At 37.9% G+C, this 23,420-nt stretch overlaps 2 protein-coding genes across 13 annotated transcripts in view; both read left to right on the plus strand.

Annotated features, from left to right (window-relative positions):
* vezf1b (vascular endothelial zinc finger 1b) overlaps positions 1 to 23,420 on the plus strand; it is a 534,049-nt gene that overhangs the window by 73,695 nt on the left and 436,934 nt on the right. The window lies entirely within an intron of this gene.
* ksr1b (kinase suppressor of ras 1b) overlaps positions 811 to 23,420 on the plus strand; it is a 42,985-nt gene continuing 20,375 nt past the window's right edge. For 4 of the 11 annotated variants that reach the window (XM_079609601.1, XM_079609604.1, XM_079609605.1 and 1 more), the window contains exons 1-2: positions 823 to 1,290; positions 15,343 to 15,483. In XM_079609601.1, the coding sequence (XP_079465727.1) occupies positions 1,048 to 1,290; positions 15,343 to 15,483 (384 nt within the window). In that variant the 5' untranslated portion in view covers positions 823 to 1,047. Of the gene's footprint in view, positions 1,291 to 15,342; positions 15,484 to 16,214; positions 16,450 to 20,194; positions 20,318 to 23,420 lie in introns of those variants that run through there. The other 7 variants (XM_079609608.1, XM_079609610.1, XM_079609602.1 and 4 more) reach the window with 5 other exon arrangements.

Consider the following 23,420-nt stretch of genomic DNA (forward strand, 5'->3'; position numbering starts at 1 on the left):
ACACACACACACACACACACACACACACTCACTCACTCACTCACTCACTCAACATGTTTTTCCAGCTTTTATACAAAGTGTGCCTCAGATGACATAATGGGAACACTGTAACACTGAACCAATACAAGAGAGCAGACATGTGACAAAACAAGTTCTATATGATTGGAAACCTATAATATATTGATATTAATTTGAAAAAAATAGTTTTGGGGCAACATTTTATCGTGTCAAATTTAAGGTGATGTCATGATAAGGTGTAAGGTGAAAAACCTGAAATGAGTGCCCTAACCTGCTAATTAGTAATTACACATTTTAATTTAGGCTATAGGGATGCACGTTAATGCAAATTAATTTTAGTGTTTTTTTTATCTATCAGGATTGGACGATGTTAGATTGCATTGGCCAATTGTATAGCCTATTCTTGGATACAACTTTCTTTGTTGATTTATCAAACATTTATCTAACATGATTGGTTACCATAATCAATAATGTGCATGTGCTTAAATTCACTTCCGTAAAATAAACACCCCCCAGATCTGCACAATTCAAAACTGACAGGGAAGTGATCGTCTTACGATAAATAGCTTAGGGTAGCCTACTATTGTTCTTCCCAACTTTTTAAGAATAATAATTTACTTATAAATCGCAATGTCGCAATAACATAGGCTAGGCTACTTAGCAACAAACTTATCGTCAATGTAAAAAAAATAAAAATATATATTACGTAAGTGATCTCAAACGGTCCGATGCGCGTGTAAACAAAACTTCATTTCCCACACTGCAAAGCACGAAACGCTACATCAAACAGCTGACTGGGGGGGGGGGGGGGAACTTGTGCGAGCGCTTCTCTCAGGGCTTCGCGGGATATGCATGTACGTTTGAGGCGGAACAAGCTGACAAGGCGCTCTGTCTTGCTGTCAACCTAGACCACGAGTATGTTTGAGCTCTGAACTAGTACATAACTCATTTGGAGTAGGACTGTCACCTCCGTTTAGTCTACATGCGTTCACAAACATGTTGGACTAGTGTTTGCTGTAGTTCGCGCTCATGCCCCTAAACCCGTGCCAATGCCGAGGAATGGATACTGTCTCTAGCAAAGGTGGAAACATGGTCGCAAGTGATGAGGAGCATTTGGACGGGAGTGGTGTCAGTAACGCGGGGATGGACGCGCTTCACCAGTGCAAACTCATCCAGAGCTTGATCGAGATCTCCATCTCTAGCCTGAAGGGGCTCCGGACCAAGTGCGCCGCATCTAACGACCTGACCCAACACGAGATACGCGCTTTTGAGGTAACGTAGGATTCAGTTTTTGCCTAGCCTATGTGTCTTGTAATATCAAGCTTCAGTGCATCTAGACAGTGTTCATGCCAGGTTGCAGGTTATTACTCAAAGTTTGTAGCCTACCATGACACTAGTGTGATTCAAACTGCGAATAATAATGTTTGCTTTGTAGGTGCAAACAATCATCATTATTATTATTATTATTATTATTATTTGTCTATTAATACATTGACACTAACGTCATAAATGCTAGGGTCATGGAAACCCCCTCTTGGCTCACATTGTTTCCTGGTTCTTGACAGTTATTGAGGTTGCATCTGCCTGCCCTATCCTGATGTCAAGTTTTACTTGTGTAATGTTGTGCATTGTGAAGTAGAAACGTTTTGCACTTGAAGAAATTAGCACTTTTGAGAAATAACATGGAGCGGTCACTCCTTTATATTGTGATCACATGACCAGATGTGTCATGAAAATTATAATGTGTATGATATGGTGCTTTAAGGCAGTGCTTTACAAATCACAAACCGACCTTTAAAGGGATAGTTCAACCAAAAAATAAAAATTCTGTCAGTAAGCCCTCGTGTCATTCAAAACCCTTGAAGGGTTAGTTCACACAAATGCAAATTCTGTCAGTAATTACTCACCCTCATGTAGTCACATGGATTATTTTAACGATGTTTTTACCACCTTTCTGGGCCTTGAAAGTTGCAATGACGTTGCTGTCAATGGAGGGACAGAAAGCTCTCAGATTTCATAAAAAATATCTTAATTTGTGTTCCGAAGATGAACGAAAGTCTTACGGGTTTGGAATGACATGAGGGTTTGTAATTACTGACAGAATTTAAATTTTTGGGCGAACTAACCCTTTAAGACTTTCGTTCATCTTCGGAACACAAATGAAGATCTTTTTAACGAAAGCGGAGAGCTTTTTTGTACTCTCCATTGACAGCTACCCATCTACACTTAGACACTTCAAAAAGTTCACAAAGAGATCATAAAACTAATCCATATGAATTGAGCGGTTTAGTCCAAATTTTCTGAAGCGTGTTAAAATCACTATGATAAACAGCTGTAATTTAGGCTTTTATTCACATTTAAACATTGTGTAACACACAAAAATGAACCTCATTGGTTCTTGCACATGCTTGAGCTTCTGTTTACCATAACTAATGTGCGAGTTGATGGATGTTTACAAATGTGAATAAAAGCCTAAATTCAATCTCTTCATCATAGGGATTGTGTCTCTTCAGAAAATTTGGACTAAACTGCTCAATTCAAATTAGTTGTACTATGATCTCTCTATGAACTTTTTGAAGCGATTTTTCAATAATGATTTTGCAAAAGCTTTCATATTGAATAATTGTCATACTCATCCTCACGATAATCACTGCAATGGAATACTTTTGCAATAGTCTATTGTAGATGAGTAAACTAGTCAAAGTCCTCAAGCTGATCTAAAAATATGTTCCATCATGTCAAACAGCCTGTTATCTGAGTTTAGCTCTGCAAACAAGAAGAGCATATGTCAGAGTGTTAGTGCTATTTTTAACCGTATGCAGGTATTTTGTAACAGTGGTTAACCCCTCCCACAAAAGTGAACTGAAATCCAAAGTTGGTTGAACCTGTGGAACAGTGTCACTTTTAGTCCTGGTTGCATTTTTTGAAACCCCATAACAAGTGGCTTTTCCACGAATACAAACTTATCTACTTCGTAAGGTCAAGCACCTTCTTCTCTGAATCAAAACATGGCTTTCATGTTCCCTCCTAAATATTCATGCTTGCAGACTCAAACTTTTAAATAATCAAGTTGGGCTTGAGGCTTTGTTAAATAAACCATCTAACTTTGAAGATTTTAGGATGCTTGTTCTCACAGACACAGGCAATTGTTACTTTGTGGTGGGTTTTGGTGCTTGTTTTGGAGATACTTATCTACTGGCTGTATAGTCTTAGGGAGGCGCTTCGAGTTTTTCTCATGATTAAATTCAGAAATAGCACTCGTTCAAGTCAGGTCATGTCATGTTTTTTTTATCACTTTCATTATTATATGCCAAGTGCAAGAAAGAGAATTAAATGCATGTTGTTTGAAACCACACATTTATATAACAGAGTATGATAATGTGTGGTGGTGACCAAGGCCACACAGTGAACTGTAATTACAAGCAATATACAATAAATAGTAAGCAATAAGTATAAATATAGTGTTAATAAGCAGTGCAGACAGTGTCAGATGGACTTATGTTGCCAGATGTAAACGTATACAGATTCTAGTGCTCATAAAATGACTGTAATGCGGCAAGGATTGTGCTGATGTAGAACAATAACAAGCTGAGTCAGGAGTATGGGTTGCATTTCTGCATTGGGTGGGGGTGGACAGTCAATTTGTTGATTGTCAGTCATTAAATAGTCTGAAAACTTGTGGGAAGAAACAGTTTATCGTCTAGTGGTTTTGGACTCCTCAAGCCAGATGGCTAAAGAGATGGGACCCGGTCCTTCCCGTCCAGTCCTTGTTAGCTGAAAGTCCGGTTCCAGTAATGAACTGAGCTATTTTCACTATACGGCAGAGTTTTTTTTTTTTTTTTTTCTAAAAAAAGAGCAGGTAACATACCAGACAGTGATCCAGCAGGTAACTCAGGTACTCTCTGTGACACACCTGTAGAAGAGTTTTCACTAGCTTAAAGGGATAGTTCACCCAAAAAATAAAATTCTTCCATCATTTTCTCACCCTCAAGTTGTTCCAAACCTGTATACATTTCTTTGTTCTGCTTGAACACAAAGGAAGATGTTTGGAAGAGTGTTTGTTACCAAGCAGACCCCACCCCACCCCCCATTCACTACCATAGTAGGAAAAAAATACTATGGTAGTCAATGGGGGGGGCAAGATCTCCCTGGTAAAAAATATTGTTCCAAATATCTTCCTTTATGTACAGCAGAACAAAAAAAATATACAGGTTTAGAACAACTTGAGGGTGAGTAAATGATGACAGAATTTTAATTTTTAATTTTATTTTTGGGTGAACTATCCCATTTAGTCTCCTCTGTATGGATAAGGAAGAGGAGATCAGGGTCCATGTGTTGAGGTCACTGTTAAAGGGTTGGTTCACCCAAAAATTTAAATTCTGTCAGTCATAACTCACCCTCGTGTTGTTCCAACCCCATAAGACTTTCTTTCATCTTCAGAACACAAATGAAGATATTTTTGATGAAAAATGGCTCACTTCTTCATAGGCTGCTAGGTAATTGATATCTGCCCAGAAAAGTTAATAAAGACATCGACATTGCGCACAAAAAGTATTGTCATCGATTGATAAACTTAAGGTTGAGCCACTGTAGTCACTTGGACTATTTTAAACATTGTCTTTACTAACTTTCTGGGCCGGCAAGTTTCAATTACATGGAGGAGTGAGCTAGCTCTCAGATTTAATCAAAAATATTTTCATTTCTGTTCCGAAGATGAACGAAAATCTTACGTGTTTGGAACAACATGAGGGTGAGTAATTACTGACCGAATTTTTATTTTTGGGTGAACTAACCCTTTTAGGTGCACGTCTTTGACACTGTGAGCAGTTGGGTTGTCTGATCTCTCCAATCATATCATTTTGTGATCGTTTTCTTTTCATCAGACTTTTTTTTTAATGCCATCTTGTTGATGTCATCAGCTTATGTAATTGCTTTTATGTTTGGATCTTTGGGTCCGCAAGGTGTGTACACAACCCTGGTGACACCGGTGTTGAGAAAGGTCAACTTTGAAGGCAAAAGACAGCAGGTGGCCATGACTCTTTTGATACCTGTGGAGACGTAGGTCCAGTGTGCACTCTGTAGCCAGACCTGCAAGCAGTGTTAAAAGCTTTCAGTGGACAGTTGTGGAGGGCTGAGAGAAGACTAACACAGTATGGCGTCAGGCCTTGAAGTGTGGCTTGACATCCCAAGGGCCGGCTCAAAGTGAGCGACATGGTAATCTGAGTCGCTGCAGTATCCAGGTGGTGGCACGGGATTCCCTATCGGCGGCTCCGTTCCTGGACCTGCAAGGATACAATTTGCATACCCAGTGAAGATGACGATTTCCAGAGGTAACCAAAATGTGGCCAGAGGGAGCATGAAGCACAGCCCTCTCACAAAGTCTCAATCCAGTCCTACTCCTGGAGAGCCACCTTTTTGCAGAGTACACCTGTCTATGGTTGGAGATCAGCTCTGCAGGATAAATGGACTTTTACTTTCTCCAACACACCTAATGCTAAAGACCTAGAGTAGCTGGTTCCGGCCTGTCAGGAGCTAAACTCTGCAAGAAGGAGGAGCAGGATTGGACACCTCTGATTTCAGGAGAAGCGGTCATTCTGTCACACATTGGACCTCAACATAGGGGTGTGTGGTATCACGATTTTTGATCGTGATCGATTTAAATACGTCTCCACAATCTGCGTTGAAGACCTGCTCTTGACTGAATAATCAGTGTATCAGACAGAATCAGTATATATGCTGTATATAATTTATACAGTGAAGTCGATGTAGTGTTTTCATTTTACATTTGTTTATTCAATTTAAATTACTTGAATGCTACTGTTAAATACACTTACTGTGAAAAAATAAAGCACTCCTTATTACATTTTTGTATTATATTGTAATTATTAAAAATAAGAACAAAGATGCACATTATAGAGATAAAATAATGAAATAAAGATTTTAATCTTCGCTCACCCCTACTTTGGCCTAAATGGTCTGTCATTTTTTTTTCTTTAATATTTTTCTACCTTGTAAGGCTACATTTTTCAAATGTGGTAATTAATTTAGCTGTACTGCTCAGTCACAGTAAAAAAAAATCTTGAATCGTTTGTGATTTTCCTGAAAATAAAATTGTTATATGATATTATATTATATTTTTGCCCCTATCTCAGCATTCCGCAAAACAGAAACAGCCATTCACTGACATTATAAAGCTGTGAAGAACCAGGCCAATTTTGTAATATAACTCCAAATATGACTTCATGGGCTAATTCTCATTATTGGGTGAACTATACCTTTAATTTCCATAGCCTTTTAAAAAATGTCCCAATCAGTGTGACCGAAACAGTTGGGCAGGGCTTTGTTTTTGTCCCTCTGGGACACACTTTGATAACCGCGGCGATCTGTTTTCCTGATACTCAAAGCAAAACACTGAGAGATGGTGCTAAATGGCAATTATCGTTTAGATTCCTGTCAGTAAATCTCACTAAATTCCTGTGGACGAACTGGCTGTCTCTCTGGCAGCTGAGAATCTCTGGTTAGTTGTTTGTCTTCTCTGGTCATTGGGAAAGATTGCTGTGTTTGTGCTATTGTGGCTGTTCCTATATTTAGCAGGCATGCTCACTTCACATGCATGTGATTAGTGAGCAAGATTCCCCAATCCGAGGGAAGGTTTGCGAAAGTGAGTCTGACTCTGCACGATACAACCCTGTAATGCCGCAACTCCACTAAGCACTTTGGTGTAGACCGAGGGCATCCATCAAAGGGCCGAAGAACAAAAGTAGTGGAAAGTCCAGGCAATGCATTCTTCCCTCTCCCCGCTTGAACAATAAGCCTGCGAGTGAAAGGCCGAATTGCATTAGGAGTAGGGTTACATCAAGCACTCAGAATAAACTAGACTGTCTGTTTATTGATATTGGAGAACACAAGCAGTTTGCATTTTGACATGTCTTTTATCTGTCTTGATGGTGGAACAATAGAAAATCCTTTGGTTCTTGTTTGATCTAGTAAGGAGAACAGATGCGGACATGGACACTAGCAGATGTCCTAGAACCATGTGTTACACAATAACATAAACAACCAATGAGTGTTACGTCTCTGTCTGGGAGCAGACCCACACTCTCTCCTTGTAAAGAAGTCAGGCATTCATATTAACAGCGATCTGGAGGTCACCAAGTCATTGTACCGGTAGGCACTTCTGCTTGACTGCAGTATTCAATTGTATCAGGAAACCTGTCACCCTAGGTGGATCTTCCAGTGCTAGTGGCCAACATTCATTGAAAATGCACGACTGTCACTGCAAATCATGAAGACCCCTTATGACTTATTTAAAATTCCAGTGGCATTAATAGTCAGCATCATAAGTCATGTGTTGCATGTGAAATATGCACATCTTTAGTTCATTTTGGCCGTTCCATGTATTTTAATTGAATTTATCTCTATTTGTCTCCACAGATATGCATATATTTTCTGTTGTATTATGCGTCTCATTCTAGCATGCGAGTTGTGGGCCATTTGAAACTAGTTTTGCACAGAACTTGCATCTGTTTCATGCAGTTTATGTTCAGAACGCAATGACTGTCAGTCTGCAAACAACTGTGAAAATCTACCACTTAATCTTGCACATTATTTCTTCACATTGAGATAAGTGTAAGGCACTTAAATAAAATTAGTATTAGAGTTACTACTTCTTTGTCTTTCAGTAACGCCATCTGGCTATCACTAAATGTTCTCCACGCTCAGTACAGATCTGGCCACAACCACTCTGTGGCCAGAGTCTGTCAGTCTGCAAAACTGTTTGTTCTCAGGAACAAATCGTGCATCGGTTTAAAATGTGTAAATGCAAGGTTTTTTTATTGGTCAGGAAGTGCTGTGCATTGAAGTCACATTTTCCACTTGTTTTGTGCTGGCGAATAAACTCTGTCAAGTTGTTTTTTGGGATTTTTTGTGGACGGGCATGGCCGTTTTAACAGACGAAGTATAAAAAGTGTAGTATCTACTTGGGCTGGGCAAAAACATAAAAATTTTCGATTAATCGATTTTTAAAATGTGGTTGATTCAAAATCGATTCTCAAAGGCCAAAATTCATTTTTTTTCCATATTTATTTACCTATCACCCAAAAGCCAGTATTAGTTTTCCTTCACTGGCTGCAGCCTCCATGTTACAGCTAATGCTGTGAGATTTAATGTTTGTTTTATCTTAAACATAGAATAACCTGATCCTGATTGATCAAGGCATGCAACTGTTCTAATTTTCAGCATCAATTTTTCATCTTGCATCAAAATCCTGTCTATTCATTGTATGCATTTGAAGTTGGGTTTTAATGTAATCAGGAGTACCTAAAATAAAAAGAGTTTAATATACTGGTTTGTGGGTTTATTTCTTGTTTATTAATTAACCACTTGTAAACTTATGTTCAAAAAAATAAATATATATATAGGATCTTTATTAAATCTATATTCATTGAGTCGAATCGGGAATTGAAATCTAATTTAGAATTGAAATTGAATCGAGAATCGAAATCGAATTGAATTGGAACATATGAATCGATACCCAGCCCTAGTATCTACCGACAGCTCACCAAACATCAGCCTGTCAGTTATAATGGCTTGCAAGTTTTGAGAGGTTTAAGAACAAATTAAAAATTACGTCGGTCCAAGATCTGTTGTCTGAGAACTTTTGGTCTGGTAAGGAAACTATTTTATCTTATTATTCACCAAGATTTGAGTAGTAGGGTGGTTAAAAAAATGTGTTGTCTACGATAACATATTCTAATGAGTTGTGCTTCACTGCTTCGTGTTGCTGGGTATTTGGAGCTGGTGCTGCCCCTGCATGCTGCAATGACGTCACTTTTAATAAAGGGGTCTCCCCCATCTGAAGACAAGGTGGGAGATGTCTGCTGTGGGACATGTATAATGTGTCAAAAGAAATGCACTACTATCAGAGCATATTAAAATAAATAATTCACAAATAAAATAAAAAAACAATAAAAATGTTATAGGGTAAAATATTCTTACTAAGTTAGAACTCTACTTTTATGAAAATTACTTTTGGTCTTCCATAATATCATACATTTAGATCATGATAATCACAGGTAAAACCACACATGGCACCTCACTCCCATGGTAAAAAGTAGCAATATGGTTTCTATGGTATATTATAACCAAAACTTTTGTAATTTTGGGGCTATATTTCATTACTACCATACATAATAATGGAATAAAAATGTGATCTGAATATTCCCACATTTCTGCTGAACAATACCATTGTTACAGTTAGTGTTACTACAGCAAATCCATTGCAAATATTGCTGGTTTGTGGATTGAAAAGTATTATAACTGATTGTTGTCGCACAATGTTTCTCCTGTTTTCCACGTCAGTGTTATTGAGAATGTCAGCACTGTTTCATCTGGCTAAACTAGTTTAAATAACCAAGATATTTGTGGATTTTAACAAGTATTCGGAGAACTCTGTGCTTCTCACTGAATCTCTGTTTTAGTGGTAGCGTGATGATCGAGACCGGTCAGCAAGTAAATGCATTTGTTCTGAGCATTTGTTGCGCTGTCTTTTGGGCTGAGCTAATAAATGGTCCATCCATGTGCTGCGCGGTTCAAACGAGTATCGCTGTTTTGACGCGTTTAACGTTCCTGTCCTCTGCTCCGCAATGTATTTTTCACTGCGTGAGATCATGGTGTGGCGTGAGAGCGGCATAGCTTGTCGGACATAGCAACAGTAACTAAAGGGGGCGGGTCTTTGCGAACGGTCAATTGTCAAGTTGTCACTCATGGTTTACTGCTACACCTGGCCAAAAAGCTAGTGCTGTCACCTTGTGTTGACTTTGCAACGGCTTGATTTGTAAATTATGCGTGGCGGGCCACATCTAATATATTTTAATAGAAAAGCTGCGGGCTGTTACTTTGGACACCCATGATTTAACAAACTGCTAAATTGTTTAACCTGTAAAGTATGCTGACTCGTGACACAAATATATTTTAACTACCTGATTTCCTTTTTAAATTACCATCTGTAAGAACCATTTTGGGCCAATTACCTTGAGTACAGGCCTGTGGCTTATTGCAGAATCATTAAATTTCCAGTGGATGGGAAGAGGGATTGCCACATTGTTGGATGTGAGCTCATACAACCTGTTTCTGCGCCAGGGCAGTGCTAATCATACTTGAGTGAATTTTCTAGATGATGCTCTTTCATTTAATAGACCCTATAATTGACTGAAGAGATCTGGGAAAAACACATTTTGAAGAATCACAACTCCCTAACGTCTCAGTTTTGATTTCTAGGAAATGCGAGTCTTTTGCTCGGTAGCGTGAGTGCTCATCAAAGGCTTTTTAAGGCTCATTTGCTCTTTGTTTCTATGGTTGGAAAGTTAACACATCGCTGCGAGGCCCATTAGGTGCGGTGAAGCATAGACCTCTCAACCGGCTAATGTTTGTTCACATCAGGAAATCCCCATGCGGTTTTTCAACAGCTTTTTCCCCCTTTCTCTTTTCTCGTGTCTTATGACGTACCACACACCCTTGCACTTTATTGTCTAATGCCTCCATTTTTATTCACTTTTTATGTGTGCTTGCACTTGCCTTTTATTTACATACATGTTCTTTTCTATTAAACATTCTGTTTTTATTCTCTTTTTGATTTTTAAATATTTCATCATTGAGACAAACCATTTTTTTAATTGCCACATTTGTGGTTGCCCATGTGCGCTACTCAAGTGATTAATTTGGAGTTAGTAGGATTGTTTAAACATAGCATTCATTATCCCATATGCCTTTTATGTTATTGTCAGAAACCAAAGGAGCGGGTTTGCTTGTATTGGTGACACACTGTGTAACAGGATCCACATCTCTCCACTACGGTCTACAGTTACCTTATCATCTGGTACAACCGTGGCACTTCTTTATGCAAAGCTTGTCAAATTTGATGAAATTAAGTGAATTTGCAGTAATGAGTGCATGCCGACACAAAAGATGCGGAAATTACGTCATCTAATCACATGTATTTCTCCATGCACACTCATGACAGAAACACTCCTCTTCCTGAAATGACTGTTGCACCGTTTTGCCAGGAACCATAATGATGAAATCACTTGCTAAACTCATGATTGCCGACATGCTCTTTAATAACTTTCGTAACAGACACCATCGTACCGTGTGGATTGTGTCTCTTACCTCTTGCTTTGCATCTACGAGCCTCTCTTGCGAGGACGGCTGTTTTTGAATGTCACAAAAGATTCTCAACTTATCCTCTCAGGTCTCACGCAGACACTTTAGTTAAGCAGGTCCCCCCTGCCCCATACGCCAGCCTCCCCTTGAGAGGTGTAATGGAGACGGCAGATGAGAGGAGAGATACAGGCGTCATTGAATACAGGCGTACTCCTGCACATTGTGCCAGGCTGTGTCTGGTGGAAGCTAACACCCTGTTGTGTTTGAGGTTCGCTCGTGGCCGACCGATGCATCAAATCAGCTTGGGGGCATTCTCACATAGTGCCTTGAGAAAAGAGCCAGCGCACCTTCTCAGAATGCTATAGAGCTCTTGAAACTTTAATGATACACTGTTCCTCTTTTGAAGACTGTGCCACGTGCTATCTTGGCAGTTTTGCAAGGGTGAGGTGATAATACGCTCATACATAAAGCCATCCACTGTCGTGTCTCTGTGGAATTAACAGCCAGTAAGGCGCTCCAATACTGCAGCTGCGTTCTTCCAGAGTGCTGTGACCTTATATAGAGATGCGAATGGAAAGAGCTCATCATCTGCACAGGTGGCTGGTTGCTGGGCTACAGGTGCAGGCTGATTTGTCTCAGTGACCTAGACTACAGAGTGTATTTCTCTGTGGTGATCTTTCGATAGATCGTAAGTTTTGATAAAAACGTTAATGTGTAACCGTGTGTGAAATCTAGAAACGGTTCGAATTTTTCTCACACACTTGCGGTTCTCATTAATAGCTGGTACTTTTTTTCCTGCTTGACGACACCGTCTGCCCTGTCGCTCTTATTAGACAAAGGCAAAAATTTTGACTGTTTTGACTATTTGCTTTTTTATGTATGATGTTGAAGGTCAGGTAAATCGGAAACATCTGAAAAAATATGTCTGTATCTACTAGTGTTCAATTTAAGACGTTAAAGGTTCTGTATGTAGTTTTTTGACTGTACTAAAGCTTAAAAGTACCATGATATGTTTGCAGAGATTTAGAAAATATACCAAGTTCAAATATTTGGTTCTCTGAAAAGCAATGCTGTTGAAATGCGTGTTCCGTATCTGAATGTGTGTTTTTGTTTTGGTCTGTGTGATCCCGCCCACACTGCCAAATTACCCAATAGTATTTCGACACCCTGGGTTGCCAGTTGGTGGAAAACACCGCATATTGCAGCCATTGAAGCCAGCAACCAAATATCTGCAATAAAAACATTGCAAACGTATACTTTACATTAGCTGATCATCTTATGCTATCCATTGTCAGTTGCACTCTTTTCTGTTGCATGTCCTCAACCACGTAACTCGCGTCTGAGGAGGATGGGGCTGGGGAAACCACTCTCTCCAATATTTTGAATTTGGACTGCAGTACCCATTTCAACCGTTGTCAATATAACATACTGCATCTTTAACCCTCTGGTGCTGTTCTGTCATTTTTGGCCGCAAAAATGTACACTTTTTTTTATTTACTTGGTAAAGCTTTTGCCACTTGCTATGTGAACACACACACAGACACACACAAACGTATGGACATGATTCAAAAAGGTTAAATGGTCCTGGAAAAACTAGTCACACTTGTTGGCAGTCAAAAATGACCGCATTGGAAATGAATGGGAGATTAACTGTATCTAGTGGAAATGTTTGGTACTGCAGCCAAATAAAATCTTACTGATAAAAAAAAAACATTTTTGAGATATCAACCTCAAATTTGGTGCACAACTTTTTTAGATTTTTGGATTTCATTCTCTCACAGTAAATCATGTTTTGGAAAATGTATACTTCATATCAAATGTAAAAATATAATTTTTGTGCAATTTTCATAACTAACTTATAACAAATAACTTTTTTTGGTTCACTTTTTTATCTTTAAGTCTGTGCTCCAAAGCATTCAATATTTAGGACAGTTTAAGTTGCTTAAACATGCATGCTCAAAAAATGGTTAACAAGTAATACAGGGATCATAACTATAACATAAATATTATTTTGTACCATAAAATCCCATAAAAATATTAAATAAAAACATTGTTTTAGTTCAATATTGTACATTTATTTAATCAAAATAATAAAAAGGGTCAAGATCATGCAAATAGTTTTAAAGAAATTGACGCAATTAAAACTTTTTTGTTTTCATTTGCTAGTGTAATGTCTTACAATTATCTTCATTCTGGGCCTTTCTGAGCAAATATTAATGTGATTCAATTTAATTTGGTTAATCTTCTCATTGTGTAATGATATTTTTAACAGTTTATCATATATTTGTACATGCATATACTACCATAATTTTTTTTTAAAGTTTTGTTTTTTGAGTCTCGTTCTCACCAAGTCTCAATTTATTTGATCATAAATACAGTAAAAACACTAACTTAAATATTATAGTTTGGAAATATCGGTTTTCTATGTGAATATATTTGACAATAATTTATTCCTGTGATCAAAGCTTTATTTTCAGCTTCATTACCCCAGTCTTCAGTGTCAAATGATCCTTCAGAAATCATTCTAATATGCTCATTCTCTGCTCAAAAACAATCATATCATTCTTATTCATATTAGTGTTTAAATCTTTTCAGAATTCTTTGATGAATAGCAAGTTAAAAAGAACACACATTTGGTCAATATAATGCATCCTTGCTAAATATAAGTATTATTTTATTTCTGAAAATAAATCTTTCAAAAAGTAGTGTATATATATTCTACACAGCTATATCCATATTTACAGCTATACCTATAACTATAATTCTACCTATTTACAGCTTCAGCTGTATCTATATCTAGCTTTTGGTATATCTATATTTGAAGACTTCAGATGCAAAAGCCTCTAAGTGCCATCTGAATTTTTCTTCTAAAATTAGCATTTTTTTCAAGCTTGTATATTTAAGTTCAGTAATTTCACTTTAATGACAATTAATAGGTAATTTTTCATCACTGAACATAAACATATAAGCTTGATAAAAATGATTATTTTATGTTTATTATAGCTATGTTTAAATCTTAAATCAGCTATTTATATATACCGTATCTATATATGTAAACAAGGGGAGTACCAGTATTGTTTCAGTTCATGCAGTTTGTAGTCAATGAAGTGAATAAAAAAAAGAAGCACCAAACATCCTATGGGACCAAGTCTTTTAACAAATATTTACCTAAAGTAACCTTTTTATTTTCAAGCAGTCTTTTTAGTCAGTGAAACGAGCTCTTCTTTATGAGCACAGTTGCAGCTGTGGTTGTCTGCGAGGCAGGTGTGAGGTGGTTTCTGTTAACCTGCGGACCGCAGTGTCTTGCTGCTCCATGATGTCACATGGGACCCAAGTGTGTTCTTCCAGCCAGGGTTGCCATAGTGGCAGAACAGACGCCCCTGTGAGAAAGAGTCCAGACTCCTTTGCCATGATAACCAGTGTCTATTTATAGACAGCACTGTTTATTGCAGTGGGAGCGTTACGGCAACAAAGGGAGGGCACCGTCTGAAGCGTCTTTCTTTGTCCAGTGAGCCTTGAACATTATTAGCTTGTTGTTCTTAACCCAGTCTAGTGATGGTAAGATAATGACCGGAGGAAGCACTGGCTGGTATTTGAACTCAAGAAAACATGGCCGTGCTTGTGTACAGTGTTTGTGTGCACTGTAGTTGGTTGTTTAACTGACACCACGCACACACACAACACTTTCATCGCCCACCCGTTTACAATGAAGTCACACATGGGGATTTCCTTTGCTCTGTTCTCGCTTTGCATTCCGCGTGCAACGCTCGCTTGCGGACACGAAGGCTTAGAGAAAAATGAGTATACTTAATTATCACATGCTTGTCCCTCATTGACGTACTTATTTCAATCTGTGGCATCTGATTAGTCACTTTGAAACCGCTCCTTTTCTCTGAAGTGCTGTGAAACATGAAATTTGGCATGACATGTTTTTTGTTTTTTTTTGCCCTGTTTAATGTCTGATGTCATCCTGTTTTTTCTCCAAGGATTTCAATCCACAGAGCTTCATATGAAGTAATTAAGAAGAGTTCTTCTCTTTATGTTTTAAGGAATACAAACTAATTAGAGGACAGATGGTGTCATTTGAAAAAGCAAACAGATATATTACATCAGTGAGTCTCAAATCAGTTGTTACAGCAGTCTGTGTGTGGTTGCCATCTACAGGTGAAGCTGGTGAAGTACATCAGTAAACAGCTAGAGTGGAAGAAGAGTGTTCCCGAGAGTGAGCGACCGCTGGTGCTGGACTCTTACCCACACCTCACAGACTGGCTCCACACCATCAACCTGCGGACGGAACTCATAGAGGTAGCAGTGTGTGTGTGTGTGTGTGTACTCAATGCATTTGTTTCTTAGTTCCTTTATTGCCTTGAGGAATTTTACCATATTTCCCTGCTTCATGACCTATATTTAATTTATAATTTTTTTTTCATTTAACGGTTTTAGTTTACATATACAGTATAAGTGACTGTTTGTTCACACTTTAAGAATGTAGAATAAATATAAATAAATAAATGCATGCATGAATAAATAGAATAACATTCAGAATAATAAGTTTTTACCTCAAATTTGCATTATCTACTAACCATTTTATTAAACACCACATAATGCACTTCTGTAAAGCATGGCATCTTGTACCTAATTGCTGTTTCTGTTTATTTTATTATACAGCAATATTTAAAACATGAAGTTTGTTTCTGTTTATTTCACTATACAGCAATATGTAAAGCATGAAAGTACAATATAATCTCTTCTCTTTAAAAACAGGCTTCTTAAACTATCTTCTACTTAAAGAATGTCTGTTTACCAAATGTTTGTTATTGGAGGGTTTGGACAGGGGAGGAAAGATGTTTTGCTTGCTCGCTCGCTGTGGTCTCTGTGGCGTTCCAGCTCTCGGTGGATCCACACACCTGATCCCACTCCAAAGCTCAGAATGTGCAGTGTCAGCCACTGTGTTAAACTCTCCCGTCGGTCTGTTTTTAGACTGCTAAAGGGGTCTCTCTCTCTGCCAACCAAACCTCCCTCCCCCCCTCGCCCCCATACTGTCATGCACAAAGCTGACCAGAACAGCACTGCATTCATGACTGCCTGGCAAATGCGTAGACGTATTTGTCTTCAATAGACAAGGAAACATACAAACAGGGAAATAAACAGCGCATACAAGACTGAGGAACAAAACTTTTAAAAATAAAAACAACTTATCCTAGTGGGGACGAGAGAGGTCACTTTGCGGCATGCCTCTGATTAGCTGACTGCTTCACTTCGGTCACTGCGGTAGGACAGCATGTTTATTTTCTTGTGGTTTTTTTATTGTCTCTTCCAGTTTTCCTCTCTCTGAGATGTCCCAAAATACTTGCCTTGTCATTGTAAACAGTCCATTTCTGTCTGTCTGCCTGGTTTCGCTTTAGATTGTATTGACCCAATGGTACCAAAATTGTGTATTGTACAAAAGTAAACTAAAATGTCTTTAAATTAAATTAAAATGTATTGATATTAATAATTGTTTAAGAAGAATAACATTATATTGGCAGTCAGTAATTTACCGCACAAAACATATTGTGGTCAGCATAAACTATGTGTATTCTTTTTGCAAGAAAACACATTTAATGTAGTCTGGAAAATATTTGTATTTACTTTGAATATAATTACAGTTACATACATGCATACAGTATGCTGACTTTTATTTTATTTTAGTATTTAAAATAATACAATAAATATTATTTTATTTTAGTCCTATAGTCTGAGATCCAATTTTGAGTTAAGTTGCCCCAATCACTGCCCTAACTCAATAAGTGTGTTCTTTACCGTATCACACCAGGCTGCTAGAGTGTGATTCACAGGGCAGGAATGCATGCATGTGGCAGGACACCCATAGGCAGCCTGCCTCTCTCGGAGAGGACAGCAGGGAATCCAGTTGCCCCAGTGTAATTGAATGGAACAGAACTTTCTCTGAAAGAGCATCGGAATGCTACTCCTCCTGCACTCTCAGAAAATAAATGCTACAAAACCTGTCCCTAGGCCGGTACCCTTAAAAAGGTAAAAACTCTTTAGTTCCCAAAGGTGTACCTTTTGAAAGGGTACCTCCCCAGTGACAGTGACCTTTTTTTCTGAGAGTGTGTGGCCATCAAGATGGTACTTCGGCCAATTTGGTTGTATTTGCATGATTAGACAGTTTAGGGAAAGGGGTTTCATTGGAGATATTTTGCATATGTGTGGCTTGTGGTTCCTGGTGCGTCTACAGAGTTCCTAGGAAACACCCTTGATATTGTTACTGCTGTGTGAGTATTTGTTTACATTGCAGTTACTAGAAATGGAGAACTATCTTGGGTGTCATCTTACTGTGACTGATCATAACCATATGTGTTGTTACATAAAAACGGTTAAATACCGGTATATACTTTGTATCTGAGCATGTTTAGTCATACTGATGTCATGATGTCACAACCGGCCTCATCTGATGATATCATGCTCTATATGAAATTACAGTTGACCTACAAGTATTAGGCATTAAAACACATAAGCATCTGTAAGCTAATGACACTAGCACTTTTTTTTATAACTAATGATGTCACTCTTCTTTTTTAACTAGTGGTAATCATTTATACGGTGCTCTTTAGTGTTTGTATCAGTTCCCCTTAGGTTTTGCTTGAAATAATGCTCATGCTATATTTCTTTAAAATAAACACTATTTTGGTTTAAACATTTGTTATGTAAGGCAATAACATTAAGAATTTAAGCCAGGTGTCCAAATACTTTGGGGCATATGTAACCATCTGATCATATCCAGGGTTATTATCATCAAGTGAAAATATATATATTTTTAAATTGTTAATGGAAATAAAGCTGAAATAGTTTAATTATTAATACAAATATTAGATATAAATAAAGATTAGACTAGAAATAAATAATAAAAAACTTTTTTTTTTTACAAAAACACAAAACAAAGTTACTAAAGAATAAAAAATATATATAAAATATACATATAAAAAAAGCTAATTCAAAATATGAATAAAAACTATAATAGTAATACTAAAATAACACAGGTTAATACGCATATGTTGTGTGCGAGTGTCAATGAGTTGACGTCACGACTCACTACACTTTATTTTGTATATTGTGACTCATTCCTTGAAGTTCCCAGCTGCCACAGTCTGATGGGGTTTCCCATTGCTCAACAACAGGGAGAGAGTGGAGCAACAACCATGATGCACCATTCAAATTTGTGTTTATATATTTCTTGACTTGTTGCTATATTTTGTAGTGGTGACTGACTATGAGTTGCTTATGAAATATAATGCTGCTCATATTAAATCAACCAGGGTTTAGAGCATTTGAATTAAGGCAGTCCAAAACATGCCAACGTGTGTTATGGAGTAGGCTAAGTCTAAAGGGCACAGGCAGGAGTGGTTGTCTGAGTCATATTTCTTTTTTGTGGGTCACATCCTGTGGATCCACTACAGGCCTTCCTTAAGGCAAAGATAAAAAGAAAGAGATAGAAAGAAAAAAGAGTCTGTGACAAAAAAGCAATCTCACCCAAACCTCTGTTTCCTGCGCTGTACCCCCTTTCTTGCTCTTCTTTGTTCCTCTAATGTGGCCTCTCTTTTGGCCCGGGATGATCAGTCATGCACAAAATGTATGGTGACAGGTCAAAGAACGACTTAGGCCAGCCTAACCCTCATTAATCTCAGTTTCACACAGTCACAAAGACATCCTGCTCAGTTAATAGCATCATAAATGCTTCTTTTTGTAGAACATGTGGAATCTGTGATGTCGGCTCAGTTAGCAGTTGTGGGGATGACAATAAGGATGTTCAAAACTGCTTATTTTTTAAGTCAACTAGTCAGTGGTTTGCCTGAACAAGCAGTCGGATAATCTGTTTTAAGGTAACTTTATGTAATTAGGCTGGTTTCAAGTTCACCTGACCCCCAGTCAGAAGCGTTTCTAAGGGGGCCTTTACACAAGAGAAACATAATGGATCAGAATGTCTTGAACATTTGAACTATTCTGAAACTGAAGTGGCATTTTACATGCAAAACCATTCACAGCATGGCATTTTATTTTATTGTATTTATTATTAAAAATTTTTTAAGAGAAATTTAACTTTTGATAATTCTTTTTCCACTTTCACCTTTGAAAAACAAAATGTCATAACTGTCATAGCTGGCTATCAAGTTTATTTGCAGTTTATTTAGCTATTTATTTGCTATACTATTGTCATATCAAATTGAATAAGTGCGTTTTCCATGCGTATGTTCTCTTCAGTACTATTGTATTTTATTTCTGATAGAAATTGATCTTTTGATAATTAAGTTGTGCCATTGTGGCAGAAATGACCACCTTTTCAATGATGTGGAAAACTAAATTTCAAAGCTAAAATTGCATGGATTGCATGGCTATCAAGTTTAGTTGAAGTTTTATTTAGTCATATAACCTATTTATATTAGAACTTTGATTGATTAAAAAATATACTAATTTGTCATACACACAAGTTGTTAAAAATCATCTTTCATATCTTTGGTCGGAGGTTTTCTTCAGGACTTTTTTATTTATGGGAGAAATTGGTCTTTTTATTATTAAATTATGGCACTGTGGCTCAATTGACTACTTTTACCCCATGGAAAGCGATATGTCAAACCTGTCAAATTTAGTTGCATTTATTTATTTATACTACATGGGGGAAAAAATATACAAATTTGTGATACACAAGTTGTCAAAACGTGTTTTTGGCTGTATTTCTTCTGGACTACCACTATACCCCTTCCAAATAAACAAATAAATAGGTTAGTTGGTTAGCTGCATAGTGCCCCTGAGATGACTAGTTGACCATTGCAACCCATACTTAGTTGAGACAAGGGATGTTAATCTGCACACAGGAAACTGAACGGCTCAGTTGGTGACCATGTGTTTTTAGGAGGAGTGTCCAGAGCTGTGGAGCAACTTCCCAGGCATGTTCACAGGAAGGATAGATGGGAGGGACGTTGGGGAAAGGGAGGAGGGACGGGACGGGACGAGTAGGAGGGTAAGTTTGGGTTGGAAGGGAGCAGCTCTCACAGCGTGACTGACTTCTGAGGAGAGACTTTGATTTGGTGTTTCTGGGATATGAGATTTAGGACAGGACAACTTCAGTGCAGAATCTCTCGTGGTATAGTATTCTTGACATGCTTCATGTTTTGGAATCTCATTTTAAGACCGTGTTTTGTTGTTGATGTTTGTCGGTTTCCTGCCTGCATGCAAGTGGAGTATCAAGTGCCTCTGTGGTCATAGAAAGTCTGCAAACGAAATTAGCAACGGCAGATATCTACTAACGCTATGTTTGAACACATCAGGCTTATGTCAAGAGGCTTGCAAACTCACGAGCGTGTGAGGAAGTTCCTCATTTGTATCTCATTTGTTTGAGATGCTTATCAAGTTGAAATTCCACTGGAGGGCTTTTTGAGAGAGGCTTGGGGATTTTTATCTATTTATTTTGTTTGTGAGGACACATCTTGGCACTTTTTCTGATTGATTGTAGTTTCACTTTACTAACAGACCAGCAGTAACCATCACTGTCAACAACTTATTCGTAATAATTATTTGTTAGGGGTTTACCTGGATGATTTGAATTGTGGTGGGTGGTAGTTTGTGTGTGTTTGTTTGGACGGAAACTAGCATAAAATGCTGCGTCTTGCTTTTATGTTCAAGCATCACTCCCTGTGTTACGTCAGCTCATAAACTCAGGTAACAGGCATGTTCAGACATCACCTCGGTATCGGTATGTGTCATTTCACCTGCTCTCTGCCCCGGCTTGTCTGTTTTTAACACAGTAATTCACATACTTATTAACTCAGATGTATACAAGTCATATAGATCAACCAAGATGTGTATTTTACACACTCATTATGTACATGTCCCTGTTGTGAGATGATTTGTATTTATGTTTATGGAAAGATTACACTTATTGGTTTGATTTAGGCTCCGCTTAAGTTAATATTGGTCTCTTGTTCTTCCAGCTGTAAGGTTTGTTGAGAAGAGATCTGTGTTCTTAATTCTGATCTCTGGCTGTTGTTCAAAAAGGAAGTCTCCATAAGGATGCTGGAAGATTCCCATTCCCCTGAGTGCCCTGCATGCTATTTAGAAAGCAGTTTCACTTGTTTGTGTTGTGCTGTAATACAAACACAATTACATGTGTAAAGGAGGAAATACAACTTTTATTTTACGTTTAACTGTTATTATTTTTAACTCTACATATTTAGAAATTGCTTGTATTTTAAAAACAATACATATTTATCAATATATAATTGATTTATTTGTGTATTTGTTTTTAGTATAGTTTATGTAAGGGATAATCCACGGCTAGCTGTGCATTAAAACGATTTTAATGCACGAGATGGAGGCAAAGAACCACCCGACTCGTTTTAATTAGCTGTTGATTATCCCGGTTATACCATGGCATTGACAACTTAAAGTTGTCGCAAATAGCGCAATATTTGACCAGAAGGGTAAAAAATGTCAGTTATTATTGTCAGTTACAGCTCATTCGATCTAGCATTCTGCCAGCTTTGAATCAGACACAGAGATAAAGTAGTGCATATTATTACATTTATTTGAATGAATTATCTAGAGATGAGAGATGCATGTGTGAATTACCTGTCTCTTCAGGATCTCTCTCAATGAACAACTTCGCTGTGAATTTAATTACTTCAAAACCAGTGATGTTACCACCGTCACAAAGAAATATAAAGTAGCAATTCTGTAGCGAAGCTACTACAAATTCGCGGTGCAGCATTGATACGTTTCTGTGCTCCTGAATGTTTCTGTGCGCATTGCGATCTCCGAGGCTACATTCACGCTGCAAGCCTTACTGTGACTATATCTCTGCTCTATTCTCTATTCATCTCTGCTATGAATAATCTCTGCTCAAACATTTTATACTGTATTTATTACATTAGTCTACCCGCTCAGCTTAAATGTAAATTGAGGATAACAATGAAAGTGATAGCCTTCCGTTCCCACATCTTTGATATTCTTTCAGATGGGAACACCCAAATGTTAAGGTGATAAGATTGTTTGAAATCCCTGATAGTCATATTCATGTATCCTTTTTAACACAGGATGGTTCTTGACGGCCACTCCCACGCTATAAGTGATACAGTATCACTCCAGTGGTACTGCATATTACTGAGATCGGGAGGAATTGTCTCTATGATAATTGACAGTTAGCAAAGACCCGCCCCCCCTTAGTTACTGTCGCTATGTCCGACAAGCTACGCCGCTCTCACGCCCCACCATGTTGAAAAATACATCGCGGAGCAGAGAGGAGACTGACAACACGCTGACAGACAGGACAGACCAGGTTACTTTTCGGTTACTTTTGATATTAAACATATTAAACAAAGTCTCACCTTTTAAATTTGGTTATTTTTAAAAAGAAATTTAAACAATAAATACAATTTTGTGGCTCTTTAATGTGTCGTGACAGACCGCTGTAGAGCCTCAGTTAAAGCTGCTCGTGAACCGATCATCTCTTCCTTCTAGTTCATTTATAGCATCAAATAATCATAAATGGACATAAGGAATGTTGTTTTAACCGCGGAAAGACGTCACACTCCGTTTTTCAAGTTCAAATCCTCCCATGTTAATCTACTAACTCTCCTGACTGCTTTGTCGGACAAAATGGCGGATGGCGAAGTATGATTGGTCAGATCACCTGTCAATCAAGCTCCCTGCGAAGGGTCAATTAAGCTCTTTTTAGGGAAGGAGCATATTCTAATACATAACTTGGAGTGAAAGCTGGGTGTTCAGACTACAATTTCTTACAGTAATGATACAGTAATAGTGAATCTTGATGAATAAGTTTATCACATAGCAGTGACAAAGTACATGAATCACATTGGGTTCATCTGTGTCAGAATGAACCCAGAATAATCCCTGCTGAAACATTTTATACTGTATTACATTCGTCTTTGTGCAGGTGAGGAGCAGTGCTTGGTTTCCTCCATACATGATGCTTGGAACTGAGGTTCGTCAGACCAGAGCATCTTGTTTCTTTCAGTCTGAGAGAGTCCTTTAGGTGCTTTTTTTGTTAATTCCAAATGGGTTTTCATGTGTCTTTCTTCACTGAGGTGAGGCTTGAGTCTGGCCACTCTGCCATAAAGCCCAGACTGGTTGAGTGTTGCAGTGACGTTTGTCCTTCTGTAAGTTTCTCCCATCTCCATATGGAGTGTAATCAAAGTGACCATCAGCTTCTTGGTTATCACTCTCTCTAA

This window comes from Phoxinus phoxinus (genome assembly GCF_949152265.1).
Source record: "Phoxinus phoxinus genome assembly, chromosome: 4".
NCBI classification, from domain to species: domain Eukaryota; kingdom Metazoa; phylum Chordata; class Actinopteri; order Cypriniformes; family Leuciscidae; genus Phoxinus; species Phoxinus phoxinus.